Source organism: Syngnathus typhle, linkage group LG8 (assembly GCF_033458585.1).
Source record: "Syngnathus typhle isolate RoL2023-S1 ecotype Sweden linkage group LG8, RoL_Styp_1.0, whole genome shotgun sequence".
NCBI lineage: Eukaryota > Metazoa > Chordata > Actinopteri > Syngnathiformes > Syngnathidae > Syngnathus > Syngnathus typhle.
In genome coordinates this window covers 5,402,444-5,419,830 of record NC_083745.1, presented here as the reverse complement: position 1 = coordinate 5,419,830, position 17,387 = coordinate 5,402,444, and the positions used below count along the sequence as shown (strand labels likewise).

The 17,387-nt window shown below is 40.5% G+C and overlaps 1 protein-coding gene across 4 annotated transcripts; it reads right to left on the bottom strand.

Annotated features, from left to right (window-relative positions):
• Positions 1-724: 724 nt before the first annotated feature.
• On the bottom strand, positions 725-13,430 carry ikzf1 (IKAROS family zinc finger 1 (Ikaros)). 4 transcript variants are annotated; one of them, XM_061284853.1, is made up of 8 exons: positions 13,132-13,430; positions 9,472-9,525; positions 9,225-9,338; positions 5,031-5,300; positions 3,574-3,741; positions 3,004-3,129; positions 2,557-2,688; positions 725-2,183 (listed from the first exon to the last, which is right to left on the bottom strand). In XM_061284853.1, the coding sequence occupies exons 1-8, from the start codon at positions 13,391-13,393 to the stop codon at positions 1,474-1,476; spliced, it is 1,836 nt and encodes a 611-aa protein (XP_061140837.1). In that variant the 5' UTR covers positions 13,394-13,430; the 3' UTR covers positions 725-1,473. The 4 variants fall into 4 exon arrangements, with proteins under 4 accessions (XP_061140837.1, XP_061140838.1, XP_061140839.1 ...); XM_061284854.1 differs by lacking the exon at positions 2,557-2,688; XM_061284855.1 differs by lacking the exon at positions 5,031-5,300 and having other exon boundaries at positions 2,557-2,691; positions 13,132-13,428.
• Between the last annotated feature and the right edge of the window lie 3,957 nt (positions 13,431-17,387).

Below are 17,387 nucleotides of genomic sequence, written 5' to 3'. Positions count from 1 at the left end.
ATAGGACACAATGCTTGTGTGCGTGCGTGCGTGTGTGTGTGAGAAGGCCGCCAGCAAAAGCACGTTCACACTATAGGTAGTAAAAATCACTCAAAGCTACTAGTAATTCAAATATAGATACACTAGTAAGCATTTGTAAGTACAAAATAAAGATTTAGGCATCACCAAAATTTACCAGAATGTCTTTTGTTTACTGTAAAGCCTAATTTATTACTTCAGTCAATGTATTGTATCTGTATTATTTTAACTTGAGTAGAAGAGTTGAATTAATGATACTTTTATTGGCCTTTTTCAAAATTACCTGTATTATTATTTTTTTTTTTGCTGTGCTTACTGTACATTTGCTCACAAGCTATTCTGCTACAAACTCATTTTAAATTGGTTAACTTTAAGGTGAAATGACTACTTATTAATGCTTTAAGGGAGTATTTGAAAATGAAGGGAGCTGTAATGCAAATGTCCTTCCCTCCCCTGTTTGGTCCCAGTCAAGCGTGGAGCGGCGATGTTGGCCACAGCTGCTTTCCGCTTCTGCTAGTATATTACACTGTGACGCTCTGGAACGAGGTGAATTATATTTTACTATCGACAATATGCTCTCGTTTAATATGTATGGTAAGAAAAAACATTAAATGTGTCATTAGTTTTTTATTTTTCCTCAAATCTCAACCTATTTAATCTCATGATAGGAAACACAGGAAAACAAACAAATCTGACATTATTATGATTTATTTAAAATATCCTTTATTGATATTTTGTGAGCATAAAATTCCCACTAAGCCTCAAAAGGCTTTCATCTCGTGAGGAAAACAATTCGAAATGGATAGAAATGAACCAAATCTCCAGGATAGCATTTTCCTCACCTTTGCCGTTGAGCAGCAGTCATGTTTTCTCTATAAACACATTTAATACAGTTGAACAGGAGGTCTGGCAACTATTCTATTGACAAACACCAATTACTGTAATAAATACAAAAACAAAAATGGCAAGTAAATGTAGTATAAATAATATGTGTGTTGCACATAGTTGGAAAAAAAACTTGAGTTGAGTTATATCTACATCGACATTTTTGATTGACTGCCTTTTGTACAGATATTTTGTTTTGGTTTTTGTCTCCATCACTCCAACACAGATCTTTTTTTTTTTTTTTAATCAAAAACTAGAAAATAAAGTTGCTGCTTGTTATAAGGGGGAAAAAAATCCATACATACACACAATATAACATAAGAACATTTACTTTACATACTGTAAGATGTGATGCTGATTCGGCACAATATTTTGCCTTTTTTTTTCTTTACTAACACCATTTAGTTACCTATTTACACAAATTCATGAAATGAGATTTGGATGGCTTCTGTATTTACCAAACATGCACACTGTATAAAATCACACTTTCACACATCAACTGTGTATTTCACATGATACACTTCTAGGCATTGCTTTTACTATATGTGTGTATGTTGCGGTCTTCAGGGGTCAGTAACGATGCTCCCCGCGTGCTATGTGCGAAGAGAACTCATAACGATCTTGACTGCGATGGCCGCAGAGATTGCATTCAAAGGGGTCTCTGAAGCCGTGGCAGCCCATATGTATGGTGTACATGACGAGGTCCAGGAAGAGGACGCGACAATGTTCACACCTGTACGCCCTCACCTGGTCGCCGTCTGCCGTCATCACCTTAAAGCCCTCAGACGCCATCTCCATGTTGGCGCGGATGGCCTCGTACTGTCGCTGCTGCTCTTCCTTCACGTGGGGCAGCGTGCCGTTCCGCCCGCCCGAGGTGATGTGATTGGTCAGGTAGATGAGGCCGGGGGCCGCCCCACCCGCTCGATCCCCGCTATTGCTCTCCGTGTCAGTGGAGTCTTGGCCGCTGTGACTCGGAGATCCATCCTTCTCGCTGGAGGCAGATTTGGACTTGGAGAGCAAGAGCAGATTCTCAGCCGCACTGTCCTTGGCTGACAGGCTGTGGCCCGGTCCCGATTGGGCTTCCGGGGCCGTCTTGTGCAGCGGGTAGATGGAGCCCATGGCCACGTCAGAGGACGAGGCTGACGAGGGCTGGACCAGGGGCCGAAGCGATTCTGCCCCCAGGTAGCTGATGGCGCTGTTGATGGCCTGGTCAATGACGTGGGGCTGAATCAGCTCGCCTTGTGCTCCATCGTAGGAAAGATCTGAGAGGTGCTTTTCACCTGAGGAAACACACAAGTTTGTTGTCACAGGTGAACAAATATTTGACCTACATCCTATGCCAAAATATTTTGAGCTTATTAGCTAAAAGCTGAAACGAACACACCTTAAAAACGGGAGAGACCAAGTTCTCATTGTAAACTCTATGTGAGACCCAGTCTGATAAAAGTCTGTTCAATGTCAATGCAAGTCACCGGTCAGTAAAATCAATCTGAAGTGACTTATTGAGAGGTTTTACCATTTACAGCAAACAACAGTAGTTGAGCTCCCTAGCAATGTTTTTTTTTTTTTTTACATATGAGATAACAATAAACAATTTGCAGGCCTATCTACTGTAAGTGTATTGAGACAAAGGAAGCAAATTTCGGCCCTTACCCACAAACTTCTGTGGCATAGTGCTCTTACGCTTAGCTACATTATTAGCTAGCCTGTCTAGCACCAAGGCTCTTTCAGATCCCATCTGGCTTAAGTCTTCCCTCTGTTCATTCTGGCTGCTTTCTTCCTTTACTACTGGAAAGCAAGACAGAGAAGGAAGTTTTAGAGTCAAAATAGATGGTCCAAAAATCATGTACTTGTGTAGGAGGGCGGCTTTTATTGTTTAGTTTCTCTTTTCTGCTGACTACAGCACTATTTTAATGAATATCTCTTCACAGGTCATCTATAGAGGTCATAGTTTTAGCTCATAGTCTGTGATGTGTGATGCAGCGTTCAAGGACCATCAAATGTTCAACCTGAGCTTTTCTATTGTGGTGTGCAGATCGAATGAAGTCAAATGTGTCATCAACATTTGGGTGAATGAGAATTCAAACTTGAGATACCGACCTGTATAGATGCTATTCTGCAGCCCCATGCACTGAAGGTAATTGTGGCATCGCTCCTTGTGCTCCTCCAGAGAGCTGCGTTGCTTGTAACTCCGACCGCAGTAAGCACACTTGTGGGGTTTTCCAACTGAAATAAATACATCAATAAATAAATGCATAAATCAATAATCAACAAGTAAACTTGTCTTCCTAATTAAAAAGTAGTAGTAATAATCGAGTGGTAGTCAAAAATGGATTTCTCGGGAGACTTACAAAATCACATTGTAAACAATTAACTGGATAATTTGATTAAAATATTTTTAATTTTTTTTTATTTTTCTCTATTGTGTCTTTGGGCACACATTTAAGCATGTCGTTTTCTAAATCACTTTAATATTTGGCATAAATCGAAAAGTTACATTTTTAGTGAGCGAGAATAAGTGCAGCAGTAACTTTTTTAGTGAGTGAGAATAAGTGCAGCACTTTACAAGCATTTGGAAATTTGGGGGGGGGAAGCTACAGTACTTATATGTAAAAACAACAATTGCATATAAATGAATTCTAAATGACAACGTTGGTATTTGGAAATTACCAGAGTGCGTGCGCAAGTGTCCGGTGAGCGCATCCCTCCTGCGACAGGCGTAGCTGCAAAGGTGACACTTGAAGGGTTTCTCTCCAGAGTGGAGCTTGATGTGACGCAGCAGGTTGCCCTTCTGGGTGAAAGAAGCACCGCACTGGCTGCACTGGAAGGGACGTTCTCCTGGGAGAAAAAAAAAAAAAAACCACACGCAAAATAGGATCAAGTTGCTGCTGAAACAATGAGCATCAAAATATTGAAGTCTTTTTTGGGGGGGATTTTTTATTTATTTATTATAATTTTATTTTTTTATTTTTACTAGGACGCAGGAGCGGGAATACGGGGTCACTGTGTTACAAGCATCCGAGGAAAGAGAACAAGTGAGATAATGGAGCGGCTGAGTGTGTGTGTGTGTGTGTGTGTAGGGGGGGGTTCCAGGGTGATGCTTCATCTCTCCTCGCTCCCCCCTGCCCCATCAACTCCCGGTGCTCTGATCGAACAAGAGCCTCTCAGACTCAACCTGGCAGTTCCGTAATGCACCATTGCCTGGGTCAATTTGATCTGAAAATCTCATTTTTTCCTCCTCTTCGTCTCTAAACTAAGAGCAGCACATCACAATGCAAATTCAGCCTCATTTGAATAAAGTGAAGGAAACACTTTGTGTTGAGAGCCAGTCTTCCTGATCAGCGCTCCTGGAATCAACCAATATCCAGCCTTCTCGAGTGTTGTGGCATTCTGTGAGAACCTTTTAATGTGGCTTTTTTCTTTTTTTTCCAAAGCCTCCACCTCATAAAATAAGAGTCACCAGTGAAGCAGCAAAAATATTGAAAAGGGGAAATGCATTAAAAATGCATTTCAGGAGCAAAGACTCAACCACAGAATATTTTCTATTCAAATAGGAGGCACAATTGTATTCTTTATTGTACTTTCATTTACATTAGTCTCCTGTTCCTTTATTCCATTTTGAGTGTCATTAGTTTCTACATCACGACAGTTAAGTGCCTTTTTCAAAAATGTTCCCCACCACTGCTTCGGGTTCATTATGATAGAATATCATTTCAGAATTTTTGAAAAACTTTTAATAGCTCGATATATTTGTGACTGCACAGAGATTCCATTTAATTCTTGCGGAGGGAGACTTTTCTCAATTTGCAAGTTTTTTATTTTTTATTTTAGCTGCTTGATTGCCCAATAATGTGACTAAAGTTTGCTGTGATGTTTCTCAGTTCTTTTTTTTTTTTTTGCACGCTAATGATGATTTTATACACGATAGGACCGATCTGCGTGCACGCAGCCAAACTACAAGTACTACCCATCATTGCGCAAGGAGACACGGACCAAGTTCTATGATGACTTTCGTGCCAGAAAAGTAAGACCACATTTCGAGCCGCTTGGCTGCCCTTCATCCATCCATCCATCCTCTCATAGTAACATTGAACATGGTGCAGCATGATGTATTGCAGGTGGCTTACCAGTGTGGCTTCGCTTGTGCACCATCAACACATTGGGGCCAATACAAATTATCCCACAGATATCGCACTTGAGCTTCCCGTTGGACAGCCGGATGCCGCCAGCCGAGGAGAAGACCTTGGCCTCGGGACTCGGCTGTGAGCCGTTCACCTTGGCCCCAGAGGCATCGATCACGCGCAAGTCTTCCGGGCACTCCTCCTCCTCCGTGCCATTCATGTCACAGGACAGCCCATTCTCCTCATCACTGCGAGCCTCAACTTTAATGTTACAGGCTGGAAAAGAGGGCAGGGGGAGGGGAAGGGCCACGGTTTAGAAGAAGAGCAAGATTCTGTCATGATGTTGTGTAGAACGACAGATGGGCAGTCTATTACTGGGATGAATTAGTTACATTTGAAACGATAAAGCCACACCTTCCAGTCATCTTTACCTTGTCTGTGAACGTTCAACTGTTTCTAAGGTCAGAATTCCAAATCAGTGTCTACAGACAGAATTGTCACTTAGTACTGAAGTTGTGGAGCCCATTCCATTTTTTAACCTGCCATTCTCAGTTCTCAATCATAGGCCACGTGAGGATATACGATGGTAATAAATATGTCTGTTGTCATTATGAGCAGACATTTTGAATTTGTCCTGTCAGCAAGCCAGCAATCATCTAAATACATTGATTCAAGATGGACACAAACACACACTCCTCTTCCCTATCAAGTCACTAACTATGGCAACAATTTGGAGGTACACAGTAATGCCCTTGAGCGAGGCACCAAAAAACCCTGACGTACTAGATTGTTGGTGATAATTCATGCAGTGTGTATCGTTTTTTTTTAAATGCATTTAAAAAAAATATTTTGTTTTATATCTCTATTATTATTAATTCTTATTATTCATATGATATAAATTGTCAACGCAAATGTAACATGTTAAGCAGTATATTTTGTTTGGAATAAGAAATTACACCAGAAGAAATTTCTTCATGACAGAAGTTGGAAGAATTTTGCAATTGCCCAGTGAAAACGTCTTTGACGCTTAAAATATAAAGTGTACATTTGCCTCACTTTTGGCAATTGAACATTCAATAGGATTATTCTGTGCTGCAGCACCAGAGCCAAGTGGTGATATGCAGATGGAGAAGATATTGCATGCCGTGCATTTGAGAAAGTCAGCAATGAGATCATCGCACACCATCGTGCTTTGGTGAAACAAATGACAGCGAGATAAACAGGAAACAGAGGCACAGGAAATAGCGTGAACCTAAGGACTACAGTCTACAGACTGATAAACACACACGCAACCTCTGAGAGATTTTCATCGTCGTTCTAATCACTTAGAATCTACAAATCATGATAACATAGTTCCAGAACCATTCTGTTTTTTCGACTTGTTGTTTTCCCAGAAAAGAGAAGTGGCCATTGCGTACAAACAACCTTCTCCTTCTTTCCCAGCAGACGACGTTGTTCAGACTGATCATGCGAATCGCCAAGCTGCGGTTTGCGTGTCATGTTCACAGCCTGATTTCCCCACGCTTCAAGCCTTGCGCTTTTACAACCAAAGAGGAAGAGGTGGAAATCATGAAACATTTTGGAATCCATGGAAAAGGGGAAGCTTCAGAAAGAGGGCCTGTCTAACTGAAATACCAAGAATTATGGAGAAGTGACAGAAAGGGAAGCATGGGAAAGGACTTGTTAAACAACTTGTAACTGAAACAGGTTGACTTTTCTTTTTTTTTTCACAATCCACTTGGCTTGACCCACTCGGGGAACACGCTAGTTCTTCTCCTTTGAATTTCTGTGGAACTTTTTTCTCACAATAATATTTGGTCTTTTACTAAAAGTCAGGTAAAGCATTTAGCAAACCAAAAATGAAAACAAACAAGCTTGTTGGAGTTAAGGGCAAGGGAAGGTAATAATATTTTATCTTACTCTATTTTTCTCTTCACAATTTGACCTGTAATCATTACATTTTGTCCGTCAAATAGCCTGAAATGACTTGTAATATTTTTGCTGTCTCATAAAAGTGAACCAAAAAAAACCCCGTCAACAACACTAATCATTTTTCTTTTTTTTTTCCCCGTTATCTACATGACTATTTTTTTTAAAGGCAGCATCCTTATTATAACAATTCTCCTCTCGTGTGAGCAGCCATCTGAACTCATCTGAGCAAACAGAAAGGAACCGTGGTGCTGGACATGGGGAAGTTACAAATGAACCGGGAATAGGGAGAAGCCTTTTGACTTTATATCATCTTTGTCTCAGTCACATACTAAATCCTGATTTTTTTTTCTTTTTTTGGGAAGCTAGTGACACAAGCCATAATAAACAAATAAACCATGCAGCAATAAAACAGTGTCGGCTCGATGTGGATAAATGTTATCCTTGACTTGCAAACAAAGGAGAAGCAAGTCCTGTGGCAGAAGTAATTGGCACATTTTGGTGTCGATAGATAGCAGATATGGGAAGTTAGATAGCAAATGCTCTTGTATGCTGTGTGGAAACACGCACTGAGCCTGCCGGGGGTTCCTGTTACAAGGCTGTCTGAAAATGTCTGTGCAAGCTTGTGGAACCAACACAAACAACATACTAGTATCCTTAAACTTCAAAATGTGTGTCTGTTGCATGTCATTTTTCTCAAGGTCTGACAAAAATTCATTCACATGAGCTCCAATACAAGACATGAAATGTTTATTATCCTTCCACTTAGGCTAAATTAGCATCTTTTTAGTGTGTCGTGGTGCAGCTGCAACCACAATTGTACACAAACTAAAAACTCAATAACACAAAGACTTTTTTGGGGGTCACAGATTCAAATCGCAAAGTTGATGCATTGGAACCTGCACGTCAACAAACATGTTTGCCTGTGCGGCATTGACACAAAGATATAGGCGAAAAGGACACTTCCTCCTCTCGTGTTTTCTCGCTAACGTTATAGACACACAATCAGAGACGCTTACACCAGTGTATACCGACTGTTTAGGGAAGTAAGGGGGATTCAACTACATCACGTTCATATTCATTTCAGTTGTGCGTTATTTTGCTCGACCACTCGAAATAGATTGTGCTATAAAGTTTGCGTGTGTGTGTGTGTGTGCAGGTGTGCAATGAAGGTTGTTTGCCTCGCTCCTGAAGTCTTTATCTCCCAAACGTGTTGAAACTGCCTGACGGCAACTAGTTTCTGAGGAAACTCTTACACATCCTATTTCAGTTTCCTCTCGCCTTTCATTTCTCATTGCGTGCTGCTAATCTTTGCCGTTATCTGGATGAGTGGAAAAACACAGATGGGATAGAAAAAAATTTTCTCCCGTCTTGATGACTATAAATTGAATGCATTTTTTTTTTACTTTGCGACTTATAGTCCAATGCGGCTTATCTGTGGATTTTTTTGTGATTTTTATAATTAGTATAATCATTTTTTTGATGTGATTTTTATAATATTGTATAATTTGTGCATATTTCTTTTACATATGGAAAATAAACTTTAAAACACCAGCAGTTTATAGTCTGGTGTGGTTTATATGTGATCAATTAAGTCAATAATATCTCAGGTTAAAATCCCCCACTAATTCTTTATATTATTATCCATTTTGGGAGACTTGAAGTTAATGAGGACTCCCCAGCATCCTTAGCCTCTCCGTAATATTCCCTGGCTTGATGTTGACAGATTCAAATCAAGGTCACATTAGTTATTCCTTAAGATTTGGCTTATTAATTACATGCCATGGATCAGAAGGAGTTTTTTTTTTTTTTTTGCCAATGACCTAAATGCATCAATTCCACAATTTTTAGATACTCTAATTGATCCAGGTGGATTAGAAGCTGCAAAGATTCCTCATTTAATGTGCAAAGGGAAATGTTGAAAGAAAAAAAAAAAATGATGTAACACTTTTTGAAGCTGACGTTTTGACTAAATTGCTCATTTGGCACTCATTGAATGATTTGGAAATTTCTAATCAAGATGTTTAAATGGATGAAAATGGATTATATATTAACAGTTTAATATTTGTACATTATAAGATTATTTTCTTCAACAAATGTCATTGCTTTATTACTGACTTTGGGACGGGTTGCCAGCCAATCACAGGGCACGTATGGACGAGCAACCTTTCACACTTAGGCAATTAAATTTTAGGGATGCGAGAGGAAGCACTTGGAGAAATGTAGAGCATGCAAATAACTTTAATTGAGTATCTTGTGGCTTGAGTATACCTTTGTCCCCTCTGTTGTGCTGCTGCTGGGCGGAGCCTGCTGACAGGTCTTCTGGAACAGCCATGGGCTCCTCTGCCTCCTCGATAGCTTCGTTGGCAGGGGAGCTGTCTCGGCCTAGCGTGACACACATCGGAAAGCTCCCGTCACTCACCGCGCAAGGACCCCAAGCGCCTCTCTTAGAGAACTACAATTACCTCGCGGTGGTTTAAAAAACATGTTATGGCTCAATCATGCGGCAGTCTCTTACCTGGCATTGGGGCCATTTCCTGGACCTCCTCTGTCTCCATGCGGTGCAAGTACTCTAATGGAGGAACAAATTGAGATGTAAAAAGTATGTACATTTAATCAAGAGTTGGCAGAGGAAACATTATACAAAGCTGGAGCGGGGTAAAGGGTGCACTCTCGCTATGTCACCTCGGTGAGATCGTTCTTGTCACTCTTGTCGCCCGCGTTAGTTGGCAAAGAATTACAATTTCATTACGAGTCCCACAGAGATCCGAGAGTGGCCCGGCGATATAAGGCGGGCTTGCCGGGAATAGCCTTTCAGACCACATTTGTTATTTATTGTTAATTTCCTGCCACGTAATCATCTAAAAAATGCAAAGTGACCGCGGCAAAATTAAGCAGAAAATTAACTGGCCTCAGGTCACTGAGGATGTGGGTGCTTGCCGTGCTCAGCTGATCAACGCTCATGTTCTCTCTAATTTACCCAGCACGCATGGCTGAGTCCGCAGTCTCGCCACAGACGCGCTCGCATTCGGAACCCAAAAGAGACGAGGCGAGGGCGAGGGCGATTGACATCTCGGCGGTGGAATAGATTGCAATCGAGGGGAAGAACTGAGAAGTCAAGAGAGCAAATGCAACTGGAAGATGGAGAGATAATAGACCAACAGGATGGCGGATGGAGAAGTTGTCTTTATTAGTTCTTTAGAAGGCAGCCGAGTCCAGAGACGCCGCTCCTTCGGCCAGGGCTGAATATCTGAGGAGTCACCAGTGATCGTGGCCCCATTAATAATGGATGGCCCTCCAGCCTGAAGCAGATGGGCCCCGACAGCTTCGGCACGGGCTCCGCCACTTCAAGAAGCCCTCGGCGGAGCCGCTGCCCAGTCCAAGCAGCCACACAGGGAGAAGTGAAGCTCCTGAAAATAGCGAAACAAGCCCAAGGGAGAAGGGGAACCTAGGCCTTCCTGTTTCACTAACAGATGGCTCCACACATTTGGAACAAATAGTGGGAAGCGACAGGGCTTGTGTCGCAACGCAACAGCGTTTTGCGGAGTCAAGTCAGGAGCTTGTGCAGACACCCAACTGTTAAGAAAGGAAGGGGGGCAAAGGTTGCTGGTGCAGATGATTTACTGCACAGATCACGCAGGGTGTTGCGTGCTCCACCGACCTTCTGCATCTGGAGTTTGGAGGTCGGGGTAAAAAGGGGGTATGTATTCTCCCGTGCCCTTTTTTCTGGGCAGATGGTGCGAGGGGAATCACCCATGTGTTGGTGGGGGCACGTTGACACTTTCAGCCAAAACCTACTTGCAAAGACGTCTGGAAACTATGGTGCGCACTTAGTATAGCCAGGAAGTTTGAAGTCGGTGCGTGCGTGCGTGCATATAGAAGCACTGGAAAAGTTTTGATCTGAGTGTTAGTGAGGAGAGACAGGAAGAGGCTTGTGGGTTGACATGAGGCTTGCATGTGTCTATACATTAGTGTTGATGTGCTGGTGGAAAGGGTGGGGGGCTTCTTCACATAGAGAGGTGCAAAGTAGCTACGCCAACAAGATGGGTGGAGATGAGAAAGAGCGAAACCGTTAACAGATACTGAGGACCACACCAGTATATTCTGGATACCCGAAACGGAGCTCACAAACAGACACGTGTGCATGTGCGTATGTGTTTCTATGATAGCAAATGAATTGCAAGCATTGGAATGTCAAGGCACGAAATGATTAAAATTCAATACAAGATCTTAATAGATATTCAAGTCCAACTTGTACTTTAAAAAAAAAAAAAAAAATTGGTTTTTATTTCCAGTTATGTTGAATTGCACCGCATCATACCAAAAGTGAATTAGGTAACATTAATTTAAAAAATCTCTTTGCTATTCTAAACTAACACAAATACATATACACCTTTCTGCTATTCAAAATTAATTTCAGAAGTCCGAATTTTTGGTACAATTCTTATTTCGGATCTTTTTGGATCGTGCATATAAACCCGTACACATACAAACACACGCACGCACTCAAAAATACAATTGCTGCCAGCACAGTCGATTAAATGAAGCTAAATTAGAATATTTGGGAAGCAATAATAATAACCAACCAATAATTTTGTTTGAAATCAATCCTAATATATATCAAATACATTCAAGTTTAGAATATTTATCTTTGTTCTTATGTTCACAGTCATTTTTTCAGTGACATTTGACAAACACTATATTTAAATGTGACTTTGAAAATGTGATTTAAAATAAGTCATGACGCGATGGGTTCTATAAATAATTAGGGAACCAAGTTTTCAGCTTTCACCTCCTGCGTACATGTGTTCATAAGGAGCTTCGCATCAGTAATTTGTGAAATGTATGGATGATATCAGCGGAGTTAGCAGATGTGTTCTTGGGGGGGGGCCCAGTGAGGGGGCAACGGGGGAGTAAAAGTGCACTCAAGAGAAGTTTCCTTCATTTGCATGTGACACACTTCACTAGTCTGCTATTCAGACAATACGATTATTTTAATAAGTGGGTGTCTTGCAGTGCCTCCTACTTCTCTTTCTTCCGACAGCACACACGAGGCACACATTTGCAGCACTTCTGCTTCTTTCTATCGAAAAAAAAGTCATTTGCGCAGGTGTGTTTCCAAGTTTTAAATAGACGGAAAACTGAAATTATTTTTCGGGAAGTGTTGCTTATATTGTAAAGTGTCAGATTTTCTGGTGTTAATTTCAATTTGTAAGATTGTAAATTTCCCTTTTGTTCCTTGCTTTAAAATTAGCTAAAGATTATTATTTTTTTAATATGTATTAAAATTAAAGAAGATCTGTTATAGTTCGTCAAGTATATTCAGAATGTCATTACGTATTTGTAAAATGCCAACGTCACATATTTTTTGACATAGTTGCTAAAGTTCAAAAGCACAAAATTGCAGAGTGTTTTTTAAATCAAATTAAAAATGTTTTACTTTTCTGTAAAAAAATTAATTAGTCTTACAAAAGGTAAGATTTTACACAAGTTTCTTCCATTTAAACAATTTGATGAAAATGTAAAACAAGCTTAGACGAGCAGGAAATGTTCATATATTTATCTACGGATTATCTTTTCGTGTCATGGTAAGGTTCCTGTTTAAGCCGTACTGATATATTTTCACATTAACACCTTAATTGTGCAAATAAAAATAAAAAAAGCTACAATTATTGCATTCTTTAAGCGTGCTTTCAATGCAGTGGTGCGGCACATCTGCAACAGGTGCTACAACAGAAATAGAAAAACAGATAAAGATATGAGGATAAGCAATTAAAATTGTGAAAGCTAAAAAAACAACAACATCTTTTTATTAGAAATTTTGAAAATATGGATTCACATTGTTCCTAAAAAAAAAATAATGGAAAATGGGAACTGCCAAAAGGCTTCCTCTAATTTATGCGAATCTTGTGGAAGAAATGCGATTAAGAGAAAAAGTCTTTCATTTCCAGTGTTAGTCAAGCATGGCGTGTTAGTGCGATGTAGCAGCAGAGAAAAGCGCGCGTGTCAAACGGGATGAGATGATGCACCTGCAGCCGCCGAACTCTACAGGAGTCTTTTCCAGCAGGTGCATGCCCCCTAAAAAACTCTTAAGAGGATCTCACCGCGCCTTTGTCGGACTTTCTCCCTGTCCTACCAAAATTCTCACTGAGCTGAAAGTTAGTGGAAGTCACTTTACCTGCTATTCCTTGAGTTTGCAGTATGAAGTTCTTCCAACTGTCCCCTGCTCCATGTGCAGAAGGTCGCAGCGCCGCGGCCCCATGGAACTGCGCCCTCAGTCCCTCCCCTCTCCACTGCACTTCCTCGTTCCAGCCCAACATGACTAGTCTGTCCTCGACTGAGGCATTTTGCTCGCTTTTATCCACAGGCCCGCTGTGTGGTGGGGCGTCTTGGCACTTGCTTTGTGCCGTGCCAATAAAAGCTGACACCCAGTAGACCATTACTGGCAGCCATGCATGAGATGGGATGAGGCGCGCGCAAGAGGAGTGGACCATTCATTGTTTATTTATTTCATTCTCACTGAGGATGCTGATGGAGGAGGAAGGGGGCGCGTTGGGGAGGGGGGTGGGGGTCACCCCTTCACTCGAATATTGGACAGCACCCCTTCTGTCACCTATACCGGCATCCCCTATAATTAACACTCCTATAACCTAATGACTCTTCCACTCTTCTTTTTTTAGTGTTTCTTTTCTCTTATGTAGCAATCGTCGCATGGGTGTTAAAGTATGCCGAATAAACTTTTAAATGTCTTTCCATGGATACATATGCAATTAGATGCATGTTCAAGTCTGCAAAATGTGTTTACTTCATCAAAATTTACAATGTCAACAAAACATAACATGCCATATGTTATTAAAAAAATGGCTAATTATGAGTTGAATGTACATTCATTAGCCACCGTATAGTCTCGTGAAACAAATCCGGACACATTACAACATGATCATATCAGACAAGCTATATCATATCATGGGATATATTATGGAAATTGATTCCTTATTAGCTGGTATACCAATTGTTGGGTCATCTGAGTGTCTGCACACTCATCAAGTGTGAAATTAAACAACCAATGAAATTAAATCTATTCAACATTTTTCTTGAAAATGTGTCTGTGATTGAGGCCAGCTGAATTTTGTCCAATTGTAAAGTGACAGTCTAATTTACATTTTAAGCACGCTTACCACACAGAGTTTCTCCGCCCATGACTTGGCTGGGAGAATATCGGCTGTGTTCAAATCCAAAATGGAGGAAGCAGAGCTGCACTGAGTTTGACAAACTTCCAAAAGGGACAAAAAGCAGGTGTAACTTGATCCTCGGGGGTATTTTGTGACAGGAACAGACATTTTTGCAAGACACATGCGCATTGTTTTGAATTGCCATGAAAACAATAAATAAATAAATACATAAATAAATAGTCAAGCAAGACAAAGGTAGTCTATTTTTTCTTAATCCATCTCTCATTTACACTGCAGCCAAACGTAATATAGTAGCAAAGTAAAGAGTGTTAATATTGTGTAGGAAATGATTTAAATATATATGATTTGAAGATTAATATTGATACATTTTTTAATAAATAATGACTTCTGCCTTGGCCAAATTGAATCACCCCTTATTCGCAGTTCTCCAATAATAGTCTCATATCAATATCTGTAAGTATTTTGTCACTGGCTATATTTTTTAGCTTTTGAATTATTGTATTTTTTTTGGTTTAATAAACACTTCAATTTGACCGTTATGAATTCATCTTGGATTATTTTCCAGTATTCCACTACCTTCAGGCCCCACCGAGTCTTATCTCAGGAGCGGTCGTGTACTGGATTGCTGAGTCACCTTTCGTGGGAGGCTGCTCTTATCTCCTGAGAAGCACAACATTCAGGCAGTTGCTTGCAAAAGGAGGAACTTTAAGCAGGAGTGATGTGGCCTACTCTGTCTTTGGGCTTAAATGTGGATTGCAGCAACACTCAGACTTCCTCAATGCTTCATGTTGGGTCAGAAGCTTTTTCCTTTTTCTTCATTTTTGACCATGTTTGCTATGAAAAAGCAAGATAGGTGGTCCCTGTTGTGCAGAGGGAATCTTTGGACTTAAATATGACTCAGCATGATCTGGCATCTGTTCATGAAATGGTGCCCCAAACTTTCATTTTAAGGAACAAAATAGTGAACAAGACCAATAGCATTTTTACTTTTCATCAGTCATCTTAATGCTTTTATTTTCCAACTAAATAACAACAGTGCTGTGAGTTGTGGCCCTCTTGCCCACTGTTAATGAGCGTCCCAGCTCAAGCTTTGATGAAATTATTGAATTGAACATTAATCTTCCTGTTTGAGCAGGCAATCATCAAGTCTTATCGTAAACAGAAACCTCGAGGTTGATCAACAACCTGAAGAAAGTCGTGTTGCTGTAATTAATATCACTGGGCGAGTATGTGGGGTTAGGGTTGGGGGGTGGGGGTGGGGGGGGGGTCTTTCAAGCGGCTGATGTAGCTGGCCGACTACCAAACAATACACTCCGGCTTCCTATTTCATGGATCCTTAAGCAGTATTCAGTGTTTCACATGTGGAAGCACGAGCACGGTGTAGCACTTAATTGCTTAGAGCACCTTAATAAGTCAAATATGTTCAAGGCTGATAATCACATTAAATAGTCTCTAAAAAGTCAACTGCAAAGTGAAAAATTCTCTTTCTTTAGGAAGGCATTATGCTGTGAGGTTGTCAGTGTAAATTAAATTTCCCCCATGCACACTAAAGCATCAATTTCCTTATGGTAATTATCTGCTGGAATAGACGTGTCACTAGAAGGAGTCAGGCATGCTTGACATTTAGCCTTTTTATGGAGAGGCGATGAGTAAAAATTAAGATGAGGAAATGAAATTAATCTCCAGCCCAGGCAGGCATTGAGAGATCCTGCAGGATAGTAGCTGAATCAATCATGATGTTTGTGAGGCTGTTTTGAAAAGAAACCAGTGATGAGATGGAGACCACGGGGTGGAACCACGTAGTGGTGGGCGGGGGGAGGGTTTTTTTTTTTTTTTTCAGCAAATAGAGTTCTCATTATGATCAAAATGTTTATGCTGTTTGATTGGGCATGGATTCCATAAAAAAAAAATTAAAAGTTTGGTACCTATAATAAAATCAATCATGGTTACATTTACTGACTACTTTAGCGGTGTCAACTTACTGATTGCTGGCTTGCTAAAACATTTTATTAAAAAAAAAATCTTTTCACATACCTGCAAATCCTGCAGTTCACAAATTATTATTGCACACATGCTTTGTAGGAAGAAAATGCAGACAAACATTTATATAAATCAATGATAATGAGACAGCTCATTATTCTGCAGCTCAGTGAATCATTAAGTGACATCATTATTGTCTTTTTTTGAAGAAACACATTGAGGGCATTTCTTTTGTGAAAGTAAAGCCAATCTGAAGATCCCAACCAAAAAACAACTGCTAACCGTAATCATAACATGATCACTTGTTGTGTGTGAGCTCTGCCGAAATAAGATGTGGAAGTCGTCTAACCGTTGAGGACGACCGTTAATCATTCCTAACAGTTGTCTTTTTTTGCTCTTTTGGGGGGAAAACTCTGGGGGAGGCCAGCGTAATCAGCAAAGGAAACAGATCTCGGGGGCTTTCGGGCACCAGGAAAATGGATCTGGGTTGCAAAAACCACCATTACCACGAGCTGCTCTGGATTCAGCCATCTGGAGCAGCCTGCTCCAAAAGCCGGTAAAGTTCACTCTGCTGGGGCCCCTGTAGGAAACACATTTACGCTGAGTACATTTCGACAACAACAAACTTTTTTTTACGTTGCATTTTTCCCCAAGTCTTACACAGAGCCACCAACATTCAAAATCTTTACATGCATGTACATTTTTTAATTTTATTTCCTGCCTTAACTTGACCTCGATGCTTAATTCCCGAATATAAACTAATGTCGAATGCAGCTTCAATGGTTGACAAAGAGCAGAATTTCCACTTTTTTTACACGTTTAAATACTTTAGCACAGGTTTTATTCGACTTTATTATTGCAAGTGTTTTCTGACTGGATTCCTGCAAAAGAGCATCAAACGGTTGCAGATCGTTCAAAACGCTGCAGCTCGAGTATATGCGATACTTTTAATGAAATATTTTAAATTGTTGCTGATGTGTTGGCATCATTGACATCAGTCTTCAGCGTGTTGGTGCAAAACCAATGCACAGAATGTTTTAACTCTTACCAGGGGCATAAATGGCTGTGCTGTATTGAGTTGTATTGGATTGTGTGAATTAGATTGCCCTCTAGCGGACAGGTCTGGTAATAACTTCTCAGTGTAGCATACAGGAGGACATAATTTTTTGACATAATGAAAATGATTTCTCTGGGGGTGGGGCAATATTTTTGCACCATTTGAAAAGATCTGTGTGTGAATTTGGAATTTATAACATTGAAC

What these genes read in the sequence shown, in the direction of transcription:
- ikzf1 (XM_061284853.1), bottom strand. Translation starts at nt 13,393, where the DNA reads ATGGTCTACTGGGTGTCAGCTTTTATTGGCACGGCACAAAGCAAGTGC. An exon ending in ACACTTGCGCACGCACTCTG is followed by an intron (nt 3,130 to 3,573) that starts GTAATTTCCAAA and finishes TATTTATTTCAG; the next exon opens with TTGGAAAACCCCACAAGTGT. An exon ending in TATGCCACAGAAGTTTGTGG is followed by an intron (nt 2,184 to 2,556) that starts GTAAGGGCCGAA and finishes GTGTTTCCTCAG; the next exon opens with GTGAAAAGCACCTCTCAGAT.